The sequence below is a fragment of the Amborella trichopoda genome, chromosome 11, assembly GCF_054954075.1.
Source record: "Amborella trichopoda isolate Santa Cruz 75 chromosome 11, AtrichopodaSantaCruz75HAP2 v2.0, whole genome shotgun sequence".
Taxonomy (NCBI): domain Eukaryota; kingdom Viridiplantae; phylum Streptophyta; class Magnoliopsida; order Amborellales; family Amborellaceae; genus Amborella; species Amborella trichopoda.
The window spans coordinates 41643227-41666849 of record NC_142346.1 but is presented as its reverse complement, the minus strand read 5'-3'; the positions used below and the strand labels follow the sequence as shown (position 1 = coordinate 41666849).

The window sequence follows — 23623 nt, the reverse complement described above, 5'->3', positions numbered from 1 at the left end:
GATCAAAAATCCACTTGAAAGGGATTATACCTCTCCATTATTGGAAAAATTCCAACATTAGGTGTAGTTGTAGGGTCGGAGCTTCATCAAATAAAAGCCTCCCCACTTTGAATGTGGAATTATGTTCTCATCTTTATAACAATTCTAAGCTTCTAGAAAACTCGACACCAAGCTCATTGTGTTTCATATGCAAATCTTTTCCAGTATAGTCGTCGACAGTTAATTTGGCGTTTTGGCCTCTCTGCTTAGCAGTAAAGGCGTCAATTCCGTCGCAACACTGCAATCTAAGGTTTGGATCCCAACAAAAGAAGCGATTAACAGGCGTACAAATAGAACCTAGGAGCATTCGACATTTTTAGAACAAACAATCTTTTGTGACAGCTAAAGGAAATAAATCTTACTTAAGAAAACATAGAACTATAGGGCACAGTTTTAGATCTTTCTAAGAATATTTTGGTTCACTAGATTTTCTTTTCAATTCTCAGCCAGATAAGCTCAGAATTTATTTCTTTAAAGATTCTACAGGAAGTGTTTTTGTGCATGACATGCAATTGTACATGAAATGCATCATTCCATACAGTGCCTAAGGTAGCTTGCCATTAGTTGGAGTGCATTTTATTTACAATATTCTCTTTTTATCAAGGAATTACATACTATGATCCACATGACTGTAGAAGACCTATGTTCACTATTGGCATCATTGTCCAATCAATGGCTGGATGGTGATGGAGGCTGTGGGGAGGCCTCCAGAACATGTCACATGCTCTAGTAGTCGGTCTCGCTTTAATTCCAACATCAATCCAAGGATTGAACGGTAGTAAACATTGTTACCTAAATTTCTATGATCGTATGGATCACAATATCCCTAGATTTTATGTGGAAAGGAATAAAAAAGGCCATGAGCAATACAATCCACTTCGTAGGCTTCAATGATGCATGATCCGTGGTTCCCGTACAAACAAATACAAATATAGCAAACACAAACTTTTTGTTAAATTTCATTAAGGTTAACTAATAGGGATTGTTTACAAAGAGACCATTTATCTTTTGTATATGGAGTTTTAAATTTCAAAATAAGTGGTTGTAAGAATATCATTGAATAGACATGAAGTTTCAAAAAAAAAAAATTTGTCAGACTTGATAACTCACCCCAAACCATCTAATTTGACATCTAATAAAGGAAAATAATTGTAACATCCATGTACAAAAGATATTCACTTTATAGACAATCTCTAACTAATAAGAATCTGTCCTCTTAGCGAAAAGGGCACAACTTGGAAAATCAGCTTTCCATTCATTGATATAAAAACTACATGTACTGTAGTTCAAACACTTCATATCCTTCTTAGCCTTGGGCCTTATTTTTTCCATTAAAAAATAAATTCATTTAGTACAGCCATTTAAGAGCAACAGGTGTTCCACCTTAGCAACTTTTTAAGGGGGGGCTTAGTTTACTCAGTGGAAACTCCAATTAGGCTACCGTAAAATTAACTATTTTCCTCTATTCGTTATTTGGATACCTGGAAGTACATTGTCTCGTAAAATCTATTTCGTATGAAATATATTTATTAAGAGAAACATTTATAGTAAAATAGATTTCTACTATTTGGATGGTACATGGATGCATGACATTTTCATGACTTTTTTCTTTTACTTTTTTTCGTTAAATGCTTTGATTTTTATTATTTATTATAATGTATTTTTTTGTTAAATTTAAGATAATTTCTCTCTATAAAATTTTTAAAGATAGTTTCTATATCTAAACTTTTTCAAGTAGCTTCTCTCTCTCAAATTTGATATAGTTTCTTTCTCTAAATCTTTAAGATACTCTCTCTCAACAACTTAAATTTTATACTCTCTAAAAAATTTAAAATAATTTCTCTCTCTAAAAATTTTAAGGTACTTTCTCGCACTAAAAATTTCGAGATAGTTTCTCTCTAAAATTTTGCACGTACTTTCTCTTTTAAAAATTTAAAATTTGTGATAGTTTGTCGCTGTAAAACCTGTGAGATAGTTTCTCTCTATAAAAATTGTGAAAAATTTTCTCTCTAAAACTTAAAATCTAATATAGTTATCTCTAGATTTGATATAGATCTTTTTAAAATTTTAAAATAACTTCTCTCTAAAACTTAAATTTTGAGATAGTTTCTTTTTAAAAAAGTTTTCAAGCACTTCCTCTCTTTAAAACTTCAAATTTAAAAAAATTTCTCTCTAAAATTTTTGAGATAGTTTATGTTAAACTTAAAATTTGAGATAGTTTCTCTATCTAAAATTTGATATAATTTTGTTTTTAAAAAAAATTTAAGATAATTTATCTCAAAAACATAAAATTTGAGATTGTTTCTCTCACTTAAAATTTGAGATAATTTATTTTTCGAAAATTTTTGAGATAATCTCTCCCTAAAACTTAAACTTTGAGATAGTTTCTCTCTAAATATATGATAATTTTTTTTTTTGAAAATATCGAGTTACTTTCTCTCTAAAACCTAAAATTTGAAATAGTTTCTTTCTCTAAAAATTTTGAGACTTTAAAATTTTTTAAGGTATTTTCTCTCTAAATTTTGATATAATCTTTCTTTAATATTTTAAAATACTCTTTATAAAACTTAAAATCGACATAATTTCTCTTTAAAATTTGAGATAATTTCTCACTAAAATTAAATACAGTTTCTCTAAAATTTCAAGATCTTGTAAACTTAAAATTTGCGATACTTCCTCTCCCTAGTTCGAGGTGGTGGTTTCGCAGAAGTAATCATATTTTATACAATAGACGGCACCATAACAACGAAATCTAGCCGGGAAACAATTTTTTAGAGTAAAGGTAGGGATACATATTCCTTTTCTTTTGACTTGGAAGGAGGATGCTTTGTCTCAAAATTTCGATCCAAATACCCAAAATATGCCATCTCCACATAAATAAATAAATAAAAACATTTCTAGAAAAAGATTTCCAGGGATCTGACCACAATTTTTTCGGATGCTTACAAAGTGAAGCTGGGGTATTTCTTTGCTATGACTATTATCATGTCCAATGGGGCCTCAAAAATGTCTCTTGGCAGTTGGACTCTATGAACCACTTTACCTTCGTCTATTTACAGGGAGAATCCCAAGCTGGGTGACTCGAACGTGTATTTCACAAATTCACATAAGGGGAAATATGCGACACAGCAATGCATAAAGGCAACTAATATGAACCACTTTGAAAAGAGATGGAAAAGGGCAAACGCCCTTAGCCATATAGATTTTAAATGTGTGTGTGAGATTGAGAGATCTCAACAGGCGCAAATTAACATTCAATATGATGAAGCAATATGGACCGTCAAACTACCATGAAGGTCCAGAGTTGAAGAAAGATGACAAATACAGATAAATTGACTTCAATGACAAAACCATCTCCTGTGAGCTCCAACCAATATATTGGTTTAAATAAGATAAAACACCCACACCAAAAACTATTCATGAATTCAATTCATCCTCATTCCGGTAGAGCTGGTGCTGATCAATGTAATCGATAACTCCATCTGCTGTCAAATACTTGAGAGAGAACCTTCTTTTTATGATCTCCCTGCAAACCCAAGAAAAACATAAAAGAAAACATCAGTCTTGTGAGCTCAGGCTAAGGGGAGAAAAGTCTTCAAAGTGCTAGTATTTGAATTGTATTTTTATGATAAAAAAAATTTAAAATAAATCTAGTTCCAGTCCATAAGTATTAAGTGTAGAGTTAAACGACAAATGCATCCAAGATCCAATCAACTTCCTGTAAATCAAAATCCGGAGCCTCTCACTCTCTCTATGCATGTGTATGTCTTTGTTCTTAGCAAGCCATTTACCTTACTCTTGTCGAGCTAATCTTATTTGGAATCAGTTCATCCACGACTATAACGTTATTCTGGTACAAGAAAAAGCCAAAACAAATTTTCACGAGGAACAGCAGCATCATTTTGAAAGAAGGCCCTGAAATCGGGATAAACTAAACAAAACAAACTAACTAAACATCACCTTATTTTCGAACAAAATGTCATCCCCATCAATGATCTTATCGATGTCTTGCCCTTCTCTACGAATAGACACAACTCCATAATCTCGGCATATCGTTCTGACCTGGAAAGGTAAAATATTGAGAGAAATTTCATCCATTACTTGTAACCTTTCAAGCCATGTCTATGAGTTCTATTATTTCATCATTTTCCACCAGTGTAAGAGTCATTCCAGGACTCGATGTGTGCCCAGAGCAAGTCAAATTGGCATACATACACACACACACACACACACATATATACAGATATGTATATACTTAAGAACCGCCATACATACACACATACATATATACATACACACATACATACATACATATACAGATACATATATACATACATATACACACACATACATACATACATATACAGATACATATATACATACATATACACACACATACACAGGTACATGTACACACACATACATACACCGATACATACATACACCCATTCACACACACATACAATAAACATTCACACATACATACACACATACACCCATTCATACATTCGCACAAATGTACATAAACACATACATTCAGACACATACACATATATACATACACATGCAAATAAACATATATACATACACACATAGATACATACATATATACATACATAAAGATAGAAGGTTTATTTTGTTTGACCAAGCACTTGAAAATAGTATTTCATTACTCAAAATCTTGAAAACTTGAGATTTTGAAAATATGCTCAGGGAAGAAATTTCAGGATTGCACTTTTGTAAGAAACCAACTCTGGCCAAACCCTAGGTTGAAAAAAAAAACTTACAATATTCAAGTTTTTTTATTTTATTTTTTTCACAGAGCTCTATGCACAGAGCAACCACAAAAACAACTCACAAAACCAACTCAATGCACAGAGCAACCGCAATTTCAACCTAAACAGTTCAAGAAAGATCCCTTTTCAAGTAAATTAAGGGTTCAAATGATTTTCTTCAAAAGATAGCTAGTTCTAGAGGATTGACCCAACAAATCTTGTTATAATGTTTAATTTTCAAGTTTCTCCTTTTTTGTTAAGTTCTTAATGTTTTTCTATTTTTCTATCATCATCATCATCCAAGCCTCATCTCAACTATTTGGGGTTGACTACATGACTCATGTTCCACCAATCCGCTCTATCAAGGGTTATTCCCTCAATCAGCCCATAAGGCGCCATATTTCTTCTCACTACTTCCGTCCATATCCTTTTGGACCTCCTTTTTTCCTTTTAGAGCCTTCCACAACCAAATCTTCCTCCTAACTGGTGTCTTCCATGTCGATACTGAACATGGCCAGCCTACCTAAGTCAACTTTCCCTCCTCTTATCGCCTGTTGGAGCTACCCCCTAATTCCCTCAATTGTATTCATTCTGAATTCTATCCTTTCTTGTCTCGCTACTCATCCATCTCAACATCCTCATCCTACACTAATTTTATGGATATATGTTGTTTCTTGACCGCCCAACATTCTATCCCACAAAGCATGGCTAATCTTACAGCCATCCTATAGAAATTCTCCCTCAGTTTCATTGACATCCAACAAATACATAAGACTCCAAAAGCACATCTCCACTTCGTCCAGCCAGCTCTTAATCTATGAGCAACATCTTCCTCAATCTCTCCTTTATCATGGATTATCGACACAAGTTGAATATATCTCTTTTAGGTACTTCTTGATCATCAATCTTAACTAATTCCTCGTTTCTGCTCATCATTATCATCATCATCATCATCATCATCATCAAAGCCTTTTCCCAACTAATTGGGGTCAGCTATTCGAATCCCGGTCCACCATTCTCCTTGTTTCAGCACCTATTGTTACTAAACTTACATTCCATATATTTTATCTTAGTCCGGCTAATTTTAAAATCTTTATATTCCAAAACATCCCTCCAAAATTCTAACTTTGTGTTTACTCCATCTCTAGTCTCATTGTTTTTTATTATTTTTATAAATCTTTAAGTATCCAGAGGACAAAGCACAAAGGTTTCATTTCCCCAACTAAACAAAAGAAGGCTCAAATACGAATTTGACAAGGTCAGCCCGACCTTTCCATATGCTGAAAAAGTACCACAATAGAGAACCCATAAGTAACAATCTTAAAATAACGACATGCTGTTCAGTTGAAAAACTAGAGAGATGGAACAATGATTAACATATTTAATAATTGACGTGTTGTAAAATGAAGAAACATACCTGATCATGAATCCATGAACTAGAGAGATGGAACAATGACAACGTATCCTATAATTGAAGGGCTGTAAAATGAAGAAACATACCTGATCACGAATCCATGCTCCAGGAATGCCAAAAGACTCAAGTAGATCAGAACCACACAAAAGCATTACTTTGAGGGTCTCTACATAAAAACCATATTTTTCAAATCATGTACAGTACTATGTTCCAGTTGGATAAAAAATTATTGATAAACAATGCAAAGCCAAAGCATATTGAAGTTAAATTGAGAGGCCAAAAGCCATATGCATGCAGGTAAGAATTTTATTTTGAGTGTACACACGCAACTGCATGTAAGGGAGCAAATACAATGACAGCATTCATCCAACATGCACCAGCCACACCATACCCAACCATCAGATTCAACAAGGGTGGCTGAGGTTGTCGTACCCCTGCTCTAAGTCTGTCAAAAAAAATTGGACTTTAAGCAGAGGAACACCACACCTCGGCTATTGTTGACATTTGATAGCAGGGTTGTGTGACAGGACTGCCCCAAAAGAAGAAGCTCTCATTGTAGACATTTCCTACATATGATATCCTTTACAGGTAGTAACTAGTGACCATTAGTACAACTCCTTTTTTAAATGTGAATGTGGTGTCATCTCCTACAAACATATCTAAAATTAGCTAGATAGTTTAGTATCAACTATTTATGAGTCCATTCCTTCAAAAAGCAGTGATGCATTAAGGAACTAGTGAATGAAAATTCGAAAACCTAGCCTCCAAGCAGGCCAGGGACCTATCCGAACAAATGGGCCCTAGGCATGACCTTATTCGGATGTGTACTAGGGTGCACTAGGGCCACCTAGGCCACCCTTAGTCAGGAGATGAAATCCCTCATGTGTTCAATGTGAGACATCTCTCTCTTTCACACAGCACACATGGATAGATATTCTCTCTCTCGCTATATATATATATATATATATATATATATATATATATATATATATATATATATATATATATATATATATATATATATATATATATATATACGAGAATCCTATAGGACCCTCCCCCACCCATGTGTGTAGGACCCCAAAGGATCACCATTAAATTTGACACGGATCTCTAAAAAAGTCAAGTCCCACACCCATGTGATAACCTTTCTAGAGATCCGTGCCAAATTTAATGGTGATCCTTTGGGATCCTAGACACATGGGTGGAGGAGAGTCCTATAGGATCATTACTCTATATATATATAGGGAAAAGATGGGATTAGCCCACTAGCTCATATGAACATGTGAGCCCAACGTCCCAGATTTGACGATCACGGATGTCCGGTAGTGTTTGAATTTTAGTTTTTTTTTTCTACAAATCTAAATCACTTGAAATTTTAGACGTGTGTTCATAAAAAATAGGTGAATCTTCGAAAAATATCAAAAAAAAATTTTATATGAAATAAATTGACCAACTTACCCCCGAAAAGTTTCGGGGGGTATTTTGATCATTTTATTTTTCACGAATACTTTTTTTTATATTTTTATTAGGTGCGCCTTGATGAGAAGAACACACAACTAAAATTTCAAGTGATTTGGATCTGTAGAAAAAAAAAAATTCAAGCACTATCAGACATTCGTGATCGTCAGATCGGCCCAGATTGTTGGGCTCATATGTTCATATGAGGTAGTGGGCTAATCCCATCTTTTCCCATATCTATATATATATGGGAAAAGCTGAAGTTAGCCCACTAGCTAACAGCTACCATGCTAGCCGAAACAACCCAAATTGAATCTAGGCCGATCCAATAGTCACGATTGCATTTTGTATTTGAATCTTAATTTTTTTTCTAAAAGTCTAAATTACATGAAATTTTGAGCATGTATTCTTTAAAAATAGGAGAATCTAATAAAAATAACAAAAAAATAATTCGTAAAAAATAAATTGACATAATACTCCTGAAACTTTTCAAAGGGATTTTGATCAATTTATTTTTTGCAAATTAGTTTTTTAACATTTTTATTAGGTGCGCCTTGATGAGAAGAATGGACGCCTAAAATTTCATATGATTTAGATTTCAAACAAAACTACTAAAATTTAAATACGAAATGAGGTCATAACCGTCAGATCAGCCCAAATTCAATCTAGTAGACTAAAACACTGTAGTTATTAGCTAGTGGACTAACATCAGCTTTTCTATATATATATATATATGGAAAAGTCTTAAAAATGCCTATAAGCAAAAATGAGTAGTGTTTCGCCCCACCATGGACTTGCTATGTCTGTGGCAGTTTATTGATCGAACCCACAACAGACAGCGCAATGTCTGTGACGCTTCCGCATGAATTTTTTACCATCACGGACCTAATACTGCCACAGCATGCTAGATACGTGGCGGTCGTTTTATCCACGCCGTCTGATTTTTTTGAATGGTGATGAGCCTATAGGCAAAATCACTATAGCATTTCGCCTATAGGCGTTGCATAGTTTCGTCCTATATATATATATATAAGAATGAGAAAAGAAAAAGAAGAAAACATCCAAGTGCTTGATGTAAGGTGCCTCTCTCTCTCTCTCTCTCTCTCTCTCTCTCACACACACACACACACAAGCCCATACATGCTCTCTCCCCATATAAGAATAAGAAAAGAATAAGATGAACTCAAAGCGTTCAATAAGAGGTCTCGCTCTCACCTCTCTCTCTCTCTCTCTCTATCTCTCTCTCCCTCCCTCTCTCTCTATCTCTCTCTCCCTCCCTCCCTCCCTCTCTCTCTCTCTCTCTCTCTCTCTCTCTCTCTCTCTCTCTCCATATACTCTCTAACTATAGACAAGGAAAAGAAGAAAATGGCCTCCAAGTGCTCAATGGGGAGGCCTCTCTCTCTCTCTCTCTCTCTCTCTCTCTCTCTCTCTCTCTCTTGCTCTGCCCTCAAACAACTACCACCACCACTTTAGGGTTGTCCAGGAATCTGGGTGCCTGCCTGGGCACCGAATCCGCCCTTTACAATAATGCAGCGAGCAAATATAAATATGCTCTCTCAAAATTGTAAACCAAATCCATAGAAAGACGTGAATATGCAAATTACCTACAAGTTGAATTCGATTTTCATGCAAGAACCCTTGGATTCTATCCAAGACTGTCAAAGTGCGTTGATAGCTGCTCTGCTTGGCCTACCTTGTAAAGACCCACAACAACTTCAGAAGAAATAAAAATGCTATATACCATGATAACTATTGGGACAAACAATTAATTCAGTAACAACAAAGTGATTACGAAATTACAAGAGAAGTAGTACAGACAGCACTTTTAGATTCAAATATAAAAATTAAAGCTCACATCACTAATATTATCAATATGTATTTTACAGCCATGGATAAACATGCTTTTTGTTCTTTTTCCTTTTTTTTTGGGTAAGTCAGTGGGGGAGATGGCCCCCTACCCGACTTTTCATTAATAGAAAAAATAATTAGCACATTATTTTACAACACCATAATAGGGCAATTGCGCCAAATCAGGCAATAACAAAAGAGAAAGAAAGTTCGGCAGATGACTGCGCCAAATCGTGATTAATCAGAGCAAAACACACCAAATACCAATTTCACCATGCTACACTAGTGTAAGAAATTAATCAAACATGTGGGCTTAATCAAAGCAAAACACACCAAATTCCAATTTCACCATGCTTCTCTAGAGCTAAGAGATGAATCAAACCTGTAAGGTATGGGCTCACTTAAACAGGAAAGAGAAAAAACTAATCTGGTTGCTGTAGTATCCCAAAAAAAAAAAAAGAGGAAGAAGAAGAAGACTCAGCATGTGCTAGAGCTCATATATGAAACATAGCAAGTTGCAAATGAAAGCATAGATGATAGGATAGAGGCACAAGTTTGGGGACATAAAATACCATGGCGTATAGCCTCCCCCTTCAGTTTTCTCATTCTATATCTGTATTCACATTTTAGATTCATTAATCGCTATCCTTTGTTTTCTCATTGCCAATGATGCCACTCTTATTGCAACATGACAGCAACAATTTCAGGACACTATGCCTAGTCTGCCGGGAATATAGAAACCATAGGGCAATGGACTTTCTAAGGATAGAGAATTGTTTACATCCGTTATATTGTGTCAAATATTTTCATAAAAGAAAACGAATCTTCCTATAAACAAGTCCTCCATGCTTGCTACTTAGAAATTATCTAGGACATCACTATGGAATCAATTGGGAAATTATAATCAGAAACACTAATTACCTCCCATGGATCTACCATTATAAATGTAGAACTCTGACAAGCAAGCTCACACAACTGGATCCTATGCTCGGCTGATATTAAGCCCTAAAGAAGGACAACCAATTAGAATAGTTCTAATTTCATGGAAACAAGAAAGCAAAACACAGGATTGCCTCTTATAGCGTGTACCTCTTTCTAGAAACATAAGATATGTTCTTCAACTTTAAAGGCAATTAACAGACAAAATGGACCATTTGCAAATAAAATTAAGAAATGGCAACATGCAGCCAAAATGCATCACATGTAATCGTAGAAATTGAGAGCACCAGATTATCACCCAAGGCCACCATGAAATCTCCCCAAGAACTTGTTAGTAATGACCTTATGTCAGATAATGATTCTTTTTCCTTCTTTTACCATCAGAATTCACATCTCTCTCTTTACATATAAAAATGACACAGCTGAAGTACTCAAGCCTCCATAGATAAAACAATGATAAAACAATTGAAGTATGACTTGTTAGTACTGACCTTATGTCAGATAATGATCACTTTTCCTTCTTTTACCATCAGAATTCACATATCTCAACTCTTTGCATATAAAAGGGACACAGATAATTTACTCAAGGCTCCATAGATAAAAACAATTGAAGTATGGGTTCATAGGCCAGATAAATGATGGCATTGTAGTCACAAACTAAACTAGATGGTAGACCCCCTTTCTAACAATTTGGTAGATTGGTGCTCCACTTTTCCAATATAACATCACCTCGCAAGGGATTTGTAAAGCTTCACCTTTACACAAGAAAACCAAGATATTAGAGCTGTTTTGGCTAAACCATGTTTCAGCACTGCTATTTCGAAAATAAGCATTGCTTTCCAGCAATACTTATAACCAACCAACCAAACCTCCAAAAATGGACATACAACAATAAAAAAAAAAAATTTAAAGAAGGTTAACTTTATACAACAATAATTTGTTGAAAGTTACTCTCAATTAATTTCTGAATTGCCAGTCATTTCAGTTGTATTAATACCAATTCTACGTTCCATTATTCATGAGTAACTCGTATCAAAATCTTTAACATGACATAGAGTTATAGTTTCCTTGTATTAAATCTATTAGGCAGTTGAATATTTCAAATCTAAGGCTGCCGTGCATTGGCAAACTGTGATGTAGAAACCGATACTATTCGATCTTGCTTTATTGTCGCTTTGTACTTTCCTCCTTTCTAATTCCTTATTGTGTGAAAATATATTATTAAATTTGGGAAAAAAATAATTACAACACAATACCTAATTTTTTTCATTTATTGCCTCACCTCTGCCAAAATGTTATTACTTTATGCCAAACGTTTTACAGCCTTGGGGCAAATGCAAAAGAGGTTTCGACGAAATTTTACATCTTGGTTGAAACAACTTCAGATTGCATTGGATTTTGGTTGTTTCAACCAAGGTTGCACCTAAGATGAACTCCTCTCTGCAAAACTTCCACCAAACTATCTTTTCTAGTTTCCACTATCGCATTTGACTCCATTTCTGCATATCCCCACCTGCTTCAGCTTGTTGATATCTTCAGAAAACATAGCCCAAAAGAAAAGAATGGGATAAAGTCGAATTATATTTCAGATAAACCCCAATAAGAGTACTTTATGCCTTCTAAGCATGGTATAACTCACTTTCCATTTTAACTAATGACAGATTTTTCCTTTCCAAAGCTTTACAACTTGGGATCTGATTGTGCATCTTTCAAAAAACATTTATGAGGATTACATAATGCATGCATGGTCCTACAGAAAAGATACTGAGAATCACATTACTTTGAAACAAGGATTGGTTTTCACAGCCATTCGCATAGAATTAAACCATTTAAGGAAAGGTTACCAATACCTTTTTCTTGTATGCATCATTGACAGGTGACATGTAAGCACCGATAACCACATAGCCTTCAGAGTTCAGGGCATCTCTTGCCAATTCTGTGGGGAAAAAAAAGTTACCTTAAAAGAATGTTGAAATTAATAATATTGAATTAAATCAAGAAAACTAAATAAGGATAATTTCAAACAATGGAAGATTTAAAATAATAAATGTTGTAAACCCAAAATAAACATTATAAAAAAGTCAGTGTGATGCCAAATCAAGCTTCTCTTATCAAATCCATGTCAATGAATTAGTTGCTTCCATTTGTATTTTCAAATCTAATCCAGCAAATAAATAAATAAAATGGATAAACAAAAGACAGGAAGTACAGTAAAAATAGTGGAGTAAAAGAGGAGGGAGTAACATAGATTTCGATGCCAGAAAGGTGAGCAGAATTGTGGAACCCTAGAGGTAATTAAGGCAGTCCTTTGCCACGAGAACCCTACTCAACTAGGGGGGCCCAAAGAAACCCAATGCAAACGGTGATGATCGGAGCTGAAAGGGCTTCTCAGCACTATAATGCCTGCTCTAATCTTGATCAACCAACCCATGATGGATGGATAGTATGGTAGCCTCTTAGTTCTCAGGTCCAAGAATGTTAAAAACGCAAAAGCCAACATTATAAATGACTGATTATACAACAACAGTTCAAAGCCATTATAAAAGCATTTAATCTTTCTAAATACTGGCATTACAACCATTAAGTTGGTATTTAACCGTAAAAGCATATGGCCATTATAGAGATGTAGTGCCACTTTTTTTTAACCTTGCTCAGGTCATGATCTTACGAGACAATCACATATTGACCCCTATCTCTGCAGAGGCAGCAGTCAGACATGATATTTAGCAGGTCTCCCACAGTGCTCACCCACAACAGGATTCAGATACTGAAGGTAAACAAAGGAAAATTTCAAGGGTCCGTCCAAAGCACTTAAGCCAGATTCCCAGTGAAAAAGACTGATTAACTCAGAAATAAGGAGGACATTGCAGAAGCATCAAAAAGATGAGTTGATAAACACAAAGAGAGCCTACATTATTCAGAGAAGAAAAGAAATACTGCTTTTAAGAAAATCATATGTTAACACTTCTACAAGCTCCACCTAATTTGATAGTCCCAAGAAATAAATAAATATAGACAATAGGCTTCTTAATCAGCCTGCAGGGGGGGGTTGTTGTTCTTAATCTTTATCTGTAAGTGCTACTAAAAAATCACCAACATGGGAAACATCAAGTTCTCTGTTTGCATATTTCTTGTTAGCTTTTGGTTACCATATACACAGGAACTGAAGCTTCTGAATACTCGAAAGAAAGAAAATGAGACTTATCTATGACAATGAACTTACCAAACATGCGCAAGTGCATATAAGTTGGGGGGTTGAAACTTCCAGTTGATACCAGAACAACATAAGTTCTTTTCCTAGACTTATGAGCAGAAAATATGAGATTAATATCCATGTATAGCTTCCACAATTTACATGTATCATCATCATCATCAAAGCCTTTTCCACAATTTACATGTATATTACATAAACATTCCACCTTGCCTACATATTTTTCATAAATTATAAATAGCATAAACATTTAAAATTAATGTTTTACTTCATACAGGAGAACTGAACTCACATAAACAAGCATGAATCATCCCATGGCGAACTTCAAGGTAAAAGATAACAATTGAACACCAAAATAGCATAGATCAAATTTAGAACTAAATAGCATAAGGAGTCGCACATTAAAAATTAAACTTAGGCTTCTTTGGATGCATCCATTGTCACCAATAATTCACTGTTACAAAAGAAATACTAAATATAAAGACTTCTTTAGTGTTTTGTAGCATATATTATACCTGTATTTGCGATAAAAATTTTGTTTGTTATTTTCCTCTATATAACGTGCAATCGTCCAAAAAAGAACCTTTTACTTTATTTAATATAAAGTTATCCTTCAGTGAGGGGTTCAGATGGAGAATGCATGTCTTTTGTGTTTAGAAAGAGAAAGGGATTTCATTCTGCTGACAGCCTGGCACCAATCTAGTTCAGCTCTGAGAAACCACCACCTAGAGCAGTTTCATGATCCCAAAAACCACTCGCCTGCACCAAATACCCAATCACATTAAATGAACTCATAATCCCAACAAACCTTTGGTGCTTCATCTCTGCACTCTCAATACCCTTTCCTCTCCATCCAAACAGTAGTTCCATTCTTTAAAATCCCCAAGTGCCTTAATCGCTATTTCCACATTCTCCATCACACAAATCTCCTGCGATTCTAGTTCTCCAGCTGTTAAATCTCCGATCACATGGTACAAGAAAGCTGCTGCCATGGCCAAAAGAACTTCATCCTTAAAACCAAAAGCAGTTTTGGGTGAAAACCAGATGCTGCTCCAATTTAAACCAAAGCATGGTGGTTCTGTAGGGAATTGTAGGAAAACCGATGGTTTTGGAAAGGTGGCTTTTTTGCTTGTTGTTATTTTTTTGTTTCTTTTCTTTTCTTCTTTTCTTTTTTTTTTTGGAGGGGGGGGGGGGGAGCAAGAAAGAAGGTCTAAAAAGCCCAGCCCCATTTGGAGGGATTAATGAAGTGGAAAAAGCTCCAAGTATCAGAGCTTGCTAAGTTATGCAGGGGCAGCAAAGACGGGCCAAAATTTAACAATTTTGGGGGAGGTAATGAGGGTTAAAGGAGATTTTGGTGGACTCTGTAAATGGCGGTTATTATTAAGTGATTATCATAGAGAAGAAGCATGATTGAGCAAGGATAATAGCAAATGGAGTAAGAGCATTACAAACGAGGATCTTGATGGGTTACAGAGGTGCATAGGACTTGGGTTTTTGTTAGGAGCTCTGAGGTTCACTGCCTCTCTAATACACTCCCTGATCTCCATCTATACTATGTCATCAATCACTAGTACCAATGTTGAAGAAAATCACCCGTCTAGAGCCTAGGTGACCATCTGCCCCGACTGGGGGGCCAGAGCATTTTGCATAGGCCTTGGAGGACCCCCCTGAGCACCATGTCCCTGGGGTGGGAGCCTTGCGCCTAAGCTGAGGCACCCACCTCGCAGGGTAGCAACATGCCCGAGCCAGGCCGGCATTAGCCCTAGCCTGCCCTTGTCCCCATAGGGCCAGCCCTAGCCCTATTATGGCCGGGACAGGACAAAAACAAATGAAGAAAAAACAAAAGAAAAAACATGAAAAAAAGATGGCCAGGCCGGGCAGAACCAGGCCAGCACTTGCCCTAGCCTGCTTGGGGGGCCCTACTTTTTAGGGCCAGGCTGACCAGCCCATTGCCAGTCCTACGGTGCCTCAGTTGCCCCTTGCCTAAGGGCGGAAATTGCTCTCGCCCAAAGCTCATTTATGTCTTTTCCCCTTTTTAAGGGGGGGAAGGGTACTCTTAACCACCCTCAAACTTGACTAAGGGCTGTTGGAAGCAATAAAGTACATAGTCATTGGATTTCTAAAATTTTTTGGAGATTGAAAAAATTCAAGAGGTTTCAGAAATCATCTTAAACCTAACCTTTTTAACATTGGTGGAATTTTATACCCTTTTTTTTTAACCTTGGAGGAAACAAACCTAGCTTTTCTCAAACCTAATGTTTCAAGTCTAGGGCACCACCCAAAAACCAAGATACCACCTGCCTAGGCAGCCAGAACTCCCTTGGTCGCCTAGGCACTAGCAAGCATTTTCTTGACCTTAACTAGTACGATGACTCTATTGGCAACGCTCACTGCTAGATTCTTCTTTATCACTGGAGCGCCGTCACAGCAGCTTCTTTGGCCCAAGATATAGCCCACAACTTATGAAGATGAGATTAAGGCAGTGGGTGTAGGTGGTCACTGGTTCAATCAGGCACTACTGCTAAAACTGAATGGGAAACCTGATGTGTATGGACCCACAGTTGCTTTAGATAAATAGATGATGTCTTCCTTCAATTTTGCAATAGCATATGAGTGTATTTCCCCTTTTCGGATCTTATAGACAAGGGATGTGTCAGGGATTGGGACAATTCAAGTGTAGTATTGTACGACTAAAAAGGGAAAAGGAGGGTTTTACTCGGTTCATTTCTTGATAATTTTGAGCTCATTTAACAATTTTGTGAAAGGACTTATTCACTAATTCTAGAAGAAGAAATATCTGAAGACTTTTTGCCTTATTTTGAAAGATATGGAGAGAGAGAGAGAGAGAGAGAGAGAGAGATAGGAGGGAGGCGGAGAAAGAAGAAGTGGATTAAGCTATCCCACTCCTTTTGATCAGTGGTATACCCATCAGCAGTTACTGGCGTATATGAAATTATCCACCCATATTCATTTACTTTTAGTTTCATTTTTTATTTTCTTTTGTTGGTCTTTTCCAGAGCAAATGAAGATTATGCACTAAATAAAATCATCGAAGACTAGAGTATGGAGGTTTGAAGGTTAAGACCATGGCCTATTTTCAATATGTAGAAGTTTGGATCAGGGTCCGAAACAACTACCTGAATAGTATATTACAGAACAAATGGTAACAACCACACAGCAACCCAAAGTAATGTTATGTAAAATATATTAGACAAAATAGTCTATTTCCAATAAAATTTGTTGTTGTCTAACAAACCCTTAGGTTATCGAATATGAACATAAAAAGTAAGGATATTACCAATCTCTCACCACTTATTATTGGCTCATACTTTGTAAAAATCCTTAAGAGTTCGCCAAATGACAACATGAGACAAAGGTGTGTTGATTGAAGTAATCAATCATGACCAATGAGTGGCATTTCCGCTAGTATGAAACCTCGAGGGTCATGACCAAGCCCATCCTATCTCCCACTCTCCACATCAGGGTGTCAAATGTAGCTATGGTGGGGGAAGCTTCAAAGACGAGGAGAGCTTTACAGAAAAAATATTACGGATGAATGCTATTCTCTACCATTCTAGTCCTTAAAGACCCTTGGAGATGCATGTAGCTATGAGCAGCATATTTTGCAATCACTTGTGACTGAACGGAATGCCCTTAAGTGTTGTCAATGCTCAATAGTCGTGGTTAGACAAAAGAGTGGGTCTCCATGGCACATTAGTAACCTGTTTGCTCAAGGAAGTGCGCAGCCTGTTTGAGGATATTTTGATCATTTTCTAGAATTTCATGATTGTTAGGGCAGAGCGCAAGCAATTGCAGATGACTAGATCCAGCTGATCGGGTATTCTGGTGGGCAATGCTAGGACTAAAACCTAGGATCTTAGAATATCAATATTGTGCCTCGCATTCTAATTGTAGTAGGAAACAATTTGTGTTAAAACAAAGATACAATAAATAGAAATAAAAGAATTCAAGCCTCATGATCTCAACAAATCACATTTTATCCAAGTCAAGAACGAGTAAAAGATTGCCATGAAGAAGACATATAAGGAGAAATGAAAACCAGGTACTACAAAAAGCAGACATGGGCATTGACATAGGGTTATTCAGTGATTCAGTCCAAGCATTTCTAAATCAAGTTCATGTTTGACATTAGTACCCAATCAAACAAGAGCATCCAAGTTGCTGTCTGTGTCTGCCTATGCATCTTGTTTCTATTTGTGCACATGCGTGTATGAAAACACATGCATGAGCTAACACACAATTCTACAAACATATAAGTATATATAAGATGTCTGGCCGTATTTAGATCAAATTTTTTTATTTTATATCAAAAATAAAAATCCGTGACTTAAGAAACTAGAGCATAGAATTGTATACATTCAAAGGACACAAACAGGTAGGAATCACAGTGTTACCTTTTAACTTTTTTCTTGTGCAAAATAAACAGCATACAGTAAGTATGAGCATTTATAAGGACAGTAAATGAGAGGTCCTACCATCATGTTGCTGTACATTAAAATGGATACTGTAATGCAACATATGAAAACTGCACTGCATGCACACATACAAAGGCATTTGCCCTGAACAAAGAATGATCTAAATTAGAGCAAACATAGGCCTACTTACTTTGCAACAACATCTGTAGGCACAACTTGATCAATGACTTGAAAAGAAATCTTATCCAATGGTAATGGAATGTCCATAGTACCTAAGATGAAATTGCAATTGAGATAACAAATGAGGAGCAACTCAAGGGTGGGAACGATCCACAAGAAGCAACATGAGTAAAAACCATTTTTCTAGTAAGTAGGTAAAGAAAACTATCATAGGGAGGTCTAAAAAAAAACGAAAGAGGAACATCACACCCATAATAACATTTCATCCATTTTAAGTACATGGGATTCAGAGTTGATAAATCAAAGAGCTGAATATGCCATCTAAGCAAGGTAAGCTGCAAGCAGCATTGTGAACCCTTTAAGGTGGGGAATACTTTGACCAAGTTGAAACCTTCATTCCAGAAATCTTGTGTTGAGCAATGATCTTGCTTCAAAGGTGATTCCAAGGTACTCCCCCTAATAAAATCATATGCTCTTGCAAAAATAAGAGTACACTTGGCATTTAAATGTTAAAATACAAGTCGCAGTTAAAAAGGATCCACTATCTCAATGTTGGGCAAAAACAAACGGAATGCCTGTGGCTGTTAACTCCTTCCTTATGATAGAATACTATCCTTCCTTATGATAGAATACTATAAGGTCTCAACCCTCGCCAACTATGGAATATTGAAACCCAAACACTGATGAGACTTTCTCAGGATCACATATAATGAGAGAGAAAGTTCCGTATAAAAACACTATTCCTAGAGCTTAAATGGATGATTCAAGGCCCTGCTCTGAGGGCTATGGAAGTGAATTTTCATGGGCATCTCATGATTCGTAATTTTCATATTACTTTTTCTTTTGGGAAAATTTCTAATAAATGTCAACTACCAAATACAATAAACCATATATCTATTTCTGATTCTCTTAATAAGGGAGAACATTACTGAAGTGATCGACCTAGCTCAAGGGAAACAGAGAGAGCCCTCCCACCCTCCAATGTATTTGATAGAACCCTGGAATCCACGGTAGAGCACTCCCACCCTACAAGGACATATTGAAATTCTAAATCAATGGATGACAATCCCATAATATTTTGGGATAAGAATCCCTTCTTGTTACGGTATTTGGCACGCACACCATTGGTAATTGTTACTAGGAGGTGGGTGTTGTCGATGGCTCCAAGGCAATCCTATGATTGAATATAGTTCATATAACTAATTGAGGTAGAACACCACATGTAGAACACAACATGTGAGTTTTCACATGCAGTACCTAAAATATTGATTAAATGTCAGATCTTTGCCAATTTCAGGGGCGGTCTCCATCGTTGGTGGCCTAATGAAGTCACAATGGAGGGCTGATATTGCATTCAAAGCACTATTAAATGCCAACTTAAGAGTCTCGCCCAAGAGACCAAAGTCATGTGCAATTTTTCTAGGGAAAATTTCGTACAGAACCCCAATTCCCCATCTTATTCCATGGTAGACCCTCGTTCCATTTTTCTTTCAAGCGGCATAAAAAAATCCTTAAGGATTTCACCGTACGCCCTCATCTCTTATCTCCCTCATTTATTCACTTTTGACCACAAAATTAGCCCCAACAAACCTTTTTATACCATTTCAACCAAAAATGTTTCAAAAACGTTTCAAAAACTCTTTTAACCCGAAAACGTTTTTAACACACCCCATTATATCTCCCACCCCATTATATCTTTTAACCCAAAAATGTTTCAAAAATCTTTTTTTATTAAATTTTTGCCTTTTCAGCCCCTCAATGACATGTTGAGGGCTCCCTATCTCTCTCGCTCATATTGGATTGAAATGGTATAAAAAGGTTTGTTGGGGCTAATTTTTATGGTCAAAAGTGAATAAATGAGGGAGATAAGAGATGAGGGGGTACGGTGAAATCCTTTGGGATTTTTTTACGCCGCTTGAAAGAAAAATGGAAGGAGGGTCTACGATGAAATAAGATGGGGAATTAGTTCTGTACGAAATTTCCCATTTTTCTATTTGTCAGGTTGTGACTTCTGGTATGCAAGAATATGACCAACTATTCTCGCACAATTACCCCCATGGTGTCCTGTAACAGGCATCACTCTATCACGTATTCCAATCTCCAATACATTCCCCGGGACATTCGTACCTGGTTACGATAATTGACATCAGTGGTATTGACAATGTTGTCAATCTTTTCTCGTAGGTGATCCTCTAAAAGGAATAGGTAGTTTGACATACTCAGCTGCCACGATACATGCCGCATGGGCACATAGCAGAGTCGCTTTGAGTTTCTTACTCTTCCTAAGATTATCTTCCTTGTTACTATTTGCAAACATCCTTAGATTTAGATCCTAAAGAAAAGAAGTTCTAATACGTGAACCATCTAGTGTAGTGAGAATTTACAATAATAGACAATCAACCAAGCATTCAATAGAAATGATAAAAAAATGACACATATGGAGAGGATATAAGAGAAAATCAAGTCAAAACAGCAAAGGAACATGAGATATTCAGATAACTGTCCACATAATTCACTGGCACATAAGACATTTATAAAACATTAATCGCACTTGATGGATTTAAATAGACAACAAATAAGAAGAATGCATACAGTGCATTACCATTAAATAATACAGAAATTCAAAACAAAGTGAAAGCAAACTAAGAATAGAAATGCAATTATCTAGTAGAAAAGAGGATCGTCATCATCATCAAAGCCTTATCCCAACTATTTGGTGCACTAGAATTTACATTTTCATCCTCTTTTCTACTAAAGATGATGAAAATGTAAATTATAAATAACCAAATCCTACAAAAAAGCAACAGTAAAATAAAAAAGGCTCTTACAGAATGTTTTAAAGTTGTACTAAAAGGGTGCCTAAGTTTTTCTACATTGAATATGAACAAGTAGCTGTAAACTTGTACCAAGGGATCCTGAGTTTTTCTACATTGAATGGGCATGTTTATGTATGACTTTTGATTGAAACTCTGCTTCACAATGACAAAAGCAGAATGTGCTTTCCTTGGTAGAAACCTTGCAAATAATTGAGTTACAAAGCCCCTAGTAAATGTTCAGATATTCATCAACAAGATCTCTCTCTCTCTCTCTCTCGTGAGTGTACGTGTGTGTGAAGAAAGTTATATTGAATGTCATATTTTTGGATTTGGTTTACAAATTTCAAAAAGCAAAGCAAATCAAGCAAGACATACATGAAAGAAGGAGAAAACACAACTTCGCTCTTACACTTTGTATAAGAGTTATAATGAGTTAAATGAAAGTTAAACAAAGGAGACATATTGAGAATAACACAATTTTTCTTCTGTCCAGTCTCATACATTATCTTTGAACCTTGCAAATTTGCCAAGGTTTGGCATCATGATAACCAACCTCCTCTCCATTATCAAACTGCGCCCCTCTTAAAAAAGGCTTGGCCCATGCCTCAAAGAGTGACATAAACGAAGAGAATTTTTCCCGAATTGACACACTAAATATAGTTTTCACAAAGGTCTCAGCATAATAAGTTAGGTTTTGACCGTGAGCTGGTTCTCCAAAATGGTTGGAAACCTGACCATCTTCATACCTATGGTCATCACCCAAATGTAGATTGGAAAAGAGGATATCATTTTTTACTGCGGTCTCGGCATGTTAAGCTAAGTTTTGACTGAAATCTTAGTATGTTTGAGTCTTCAATGGACTCAAAACTCAACCATTTGCAATGTACAGGTCATTTACCCCTTTCCAGTTGAATGATTGAATCCAAGGCTTTGTGAATAAAAGTACTTGAAAAATGTCATATAATGTTTTGATAGTGGTCTCTGGCTGTTGGGCTCTGCTTTGACCAAGGTCTTGGTCAGTTTAGACCTTAAACAGACTCTAAATTCTACCATTTTTGGCATACAATAACTTAATGCATTTTCTATGACATCCAGGGCTTTGTACCCCAAAACCAGCTTGAAAAGTTCCTACAAGTTCTCATCGTGATTGCCAACTGGCAATCCAGCCTTGATCAAGGTCATGACCACTTCGGTCCTTTAACATCAAAGTAAAATAAAAAAAAAGCTCTTAACAGAATGATGGCTAGCTTTGCCCAAAAAAAACATTCTAATTCGAAATTGTATTTTCCAGAAATCGAGCAACAAGAAAAAAGTTCCTTATTCAGAAAGCAACATAGGCAGACAATCAAGTAGTTGTGACAAGGAAAGTTCACCATAGCTCACAATCAAATGTTCATGATTCTGGAATCCATCTATCATGTTTTCAAAAACAAGAACACCATAAGCAGAAATATGAATGGACATTATCAAGAAGAAATACGAGTTTCAGGAAGGATAAAGCCAACGTTGGAAAAAAAAACCAGCCAATTGATGAAAGGGGATCGCATGTTATTTCAAACAAATGCATCTTACCTTTCCACGACTTGTTTTTTTTGGATGAAGTTAACTGTTGTATTAAGTAAAAAGGAAAGATTACAGTATTCCTTCGAGAACACTGAAAAATTGAAGTGGGGAGACCTTTTCCCCAAACAGATATATTGTATTCATATTAATATGTTCATTTATGGATTATCTACTCCCTCACCTATGCTGCAACCCATCCTAAACTTTAGCTTTTTGATGATCCATCAATAAACATATATTTACGATGTAAATAACTCATAAGTTATCCAAGAAGCTTCGATTCCATGCTTTAACAAATCCAACGGTTTCTCTTTTACTTTTTGGGAATTGTGCCTATACCAGAAACAAAAAGGTTGACTTGTAAGCCGCAAAAAGGAGAAAAAAACACGGGAAGAAAATAGTGGGAATGGAAAAAAAAAAACTTACTTGAAGGATAGAAAAGAAAGAGAGGACAAACGAAATCAGAGCTCTGACAGAGCTGCCAGACCATGAAATTCCCAGAGAGAATAGCAGAAAAAAGAAAACTCAATAAAGTGAAATCCACATAAATAAATCAACAAAAAATAGATGGAAGAAACCCAAACCTAAGCACAATAGGTATAAAAAATGGAAACGAGCCAAAACCAAAACAAGTCATTCCCAGTAAGGTAGTTGCAGAGATGCAGGAGATCTAACAACAAGGGCCTCTGAAATGAGTACCTGCTGGAAAATGGAGTGGGAAATGATGGCCGCAACAGGGAGGAGCGGTGCCCTAGGTCGCTGCAGTGATGTCGGAATGAAGGTAGGGAAGAGAGAGAAGAAAAAGCGCGCGTGGCTTCCAACTGGCAGCGCGCTTTTCCGAGGAGAAGGAGCTTCTGATCACTCGGGCGAGCCTACGCGGAATCCCCCGCCATTCTTTCCGTTTTGGCGAGGGAGTAGTCCGATTTAAGGATCTAAAAAAT

The 23623-nt window shown here is 36.2% G+C and overlaps 1 protein-coding gene across 24 annotated transcripts; it reads right to left on the bottom strand.

Annotated features, from left to right (window-relative positions):
* Window positions 1-3198: 3198 nt before the first annotated feature.
* On the bottom strand, window positions 3199-23623 carry NMNAT (nicotinate/nicotinamide mononucleotide adenyltransferase). Of its 24 annotated transcripts, XM_088852350.1 has the most exons (12): window positions 23382-23582; window positions 23109-23160; window positions 22864-23015; window positions 18314-18395; window positions 13700-13773; window positions 12327-12412; window positions 10459-10542; window positions 9294-9378; window positions 6315-6394; window positions 4000-4101; window positions 3831-3889; window positions 3199-3565 (listed from the first exon to the last, which is right to left on the bottom strand). In XM_088852350.1, exons 3-12 carry the CDS (start codon window positions 22877-22879, stop codon window positions 3457-3459), a joined length of 777 nt encoding a protein of 258 aa, XP_088708476.1. In that variant the 5' UTR covers window positions 22880-23015; window positions 23109-23160; window positions 23382-23582; the 3' UTR covers window positions 3199-3456. The 24 variants fall into 24 exon arrangements, 23 of the variants coding, with proteins under 23 accessions (XP_088708476.1, XP_088708475.1, XP_088708479.1 ...); XM_088852349.1 differs by lacking the exon at window positions 23109-23160 and having other exon boundaries at window positions 23382-23599; XM_088852353.1 differs by lacking the exon at window positions 10459-10542.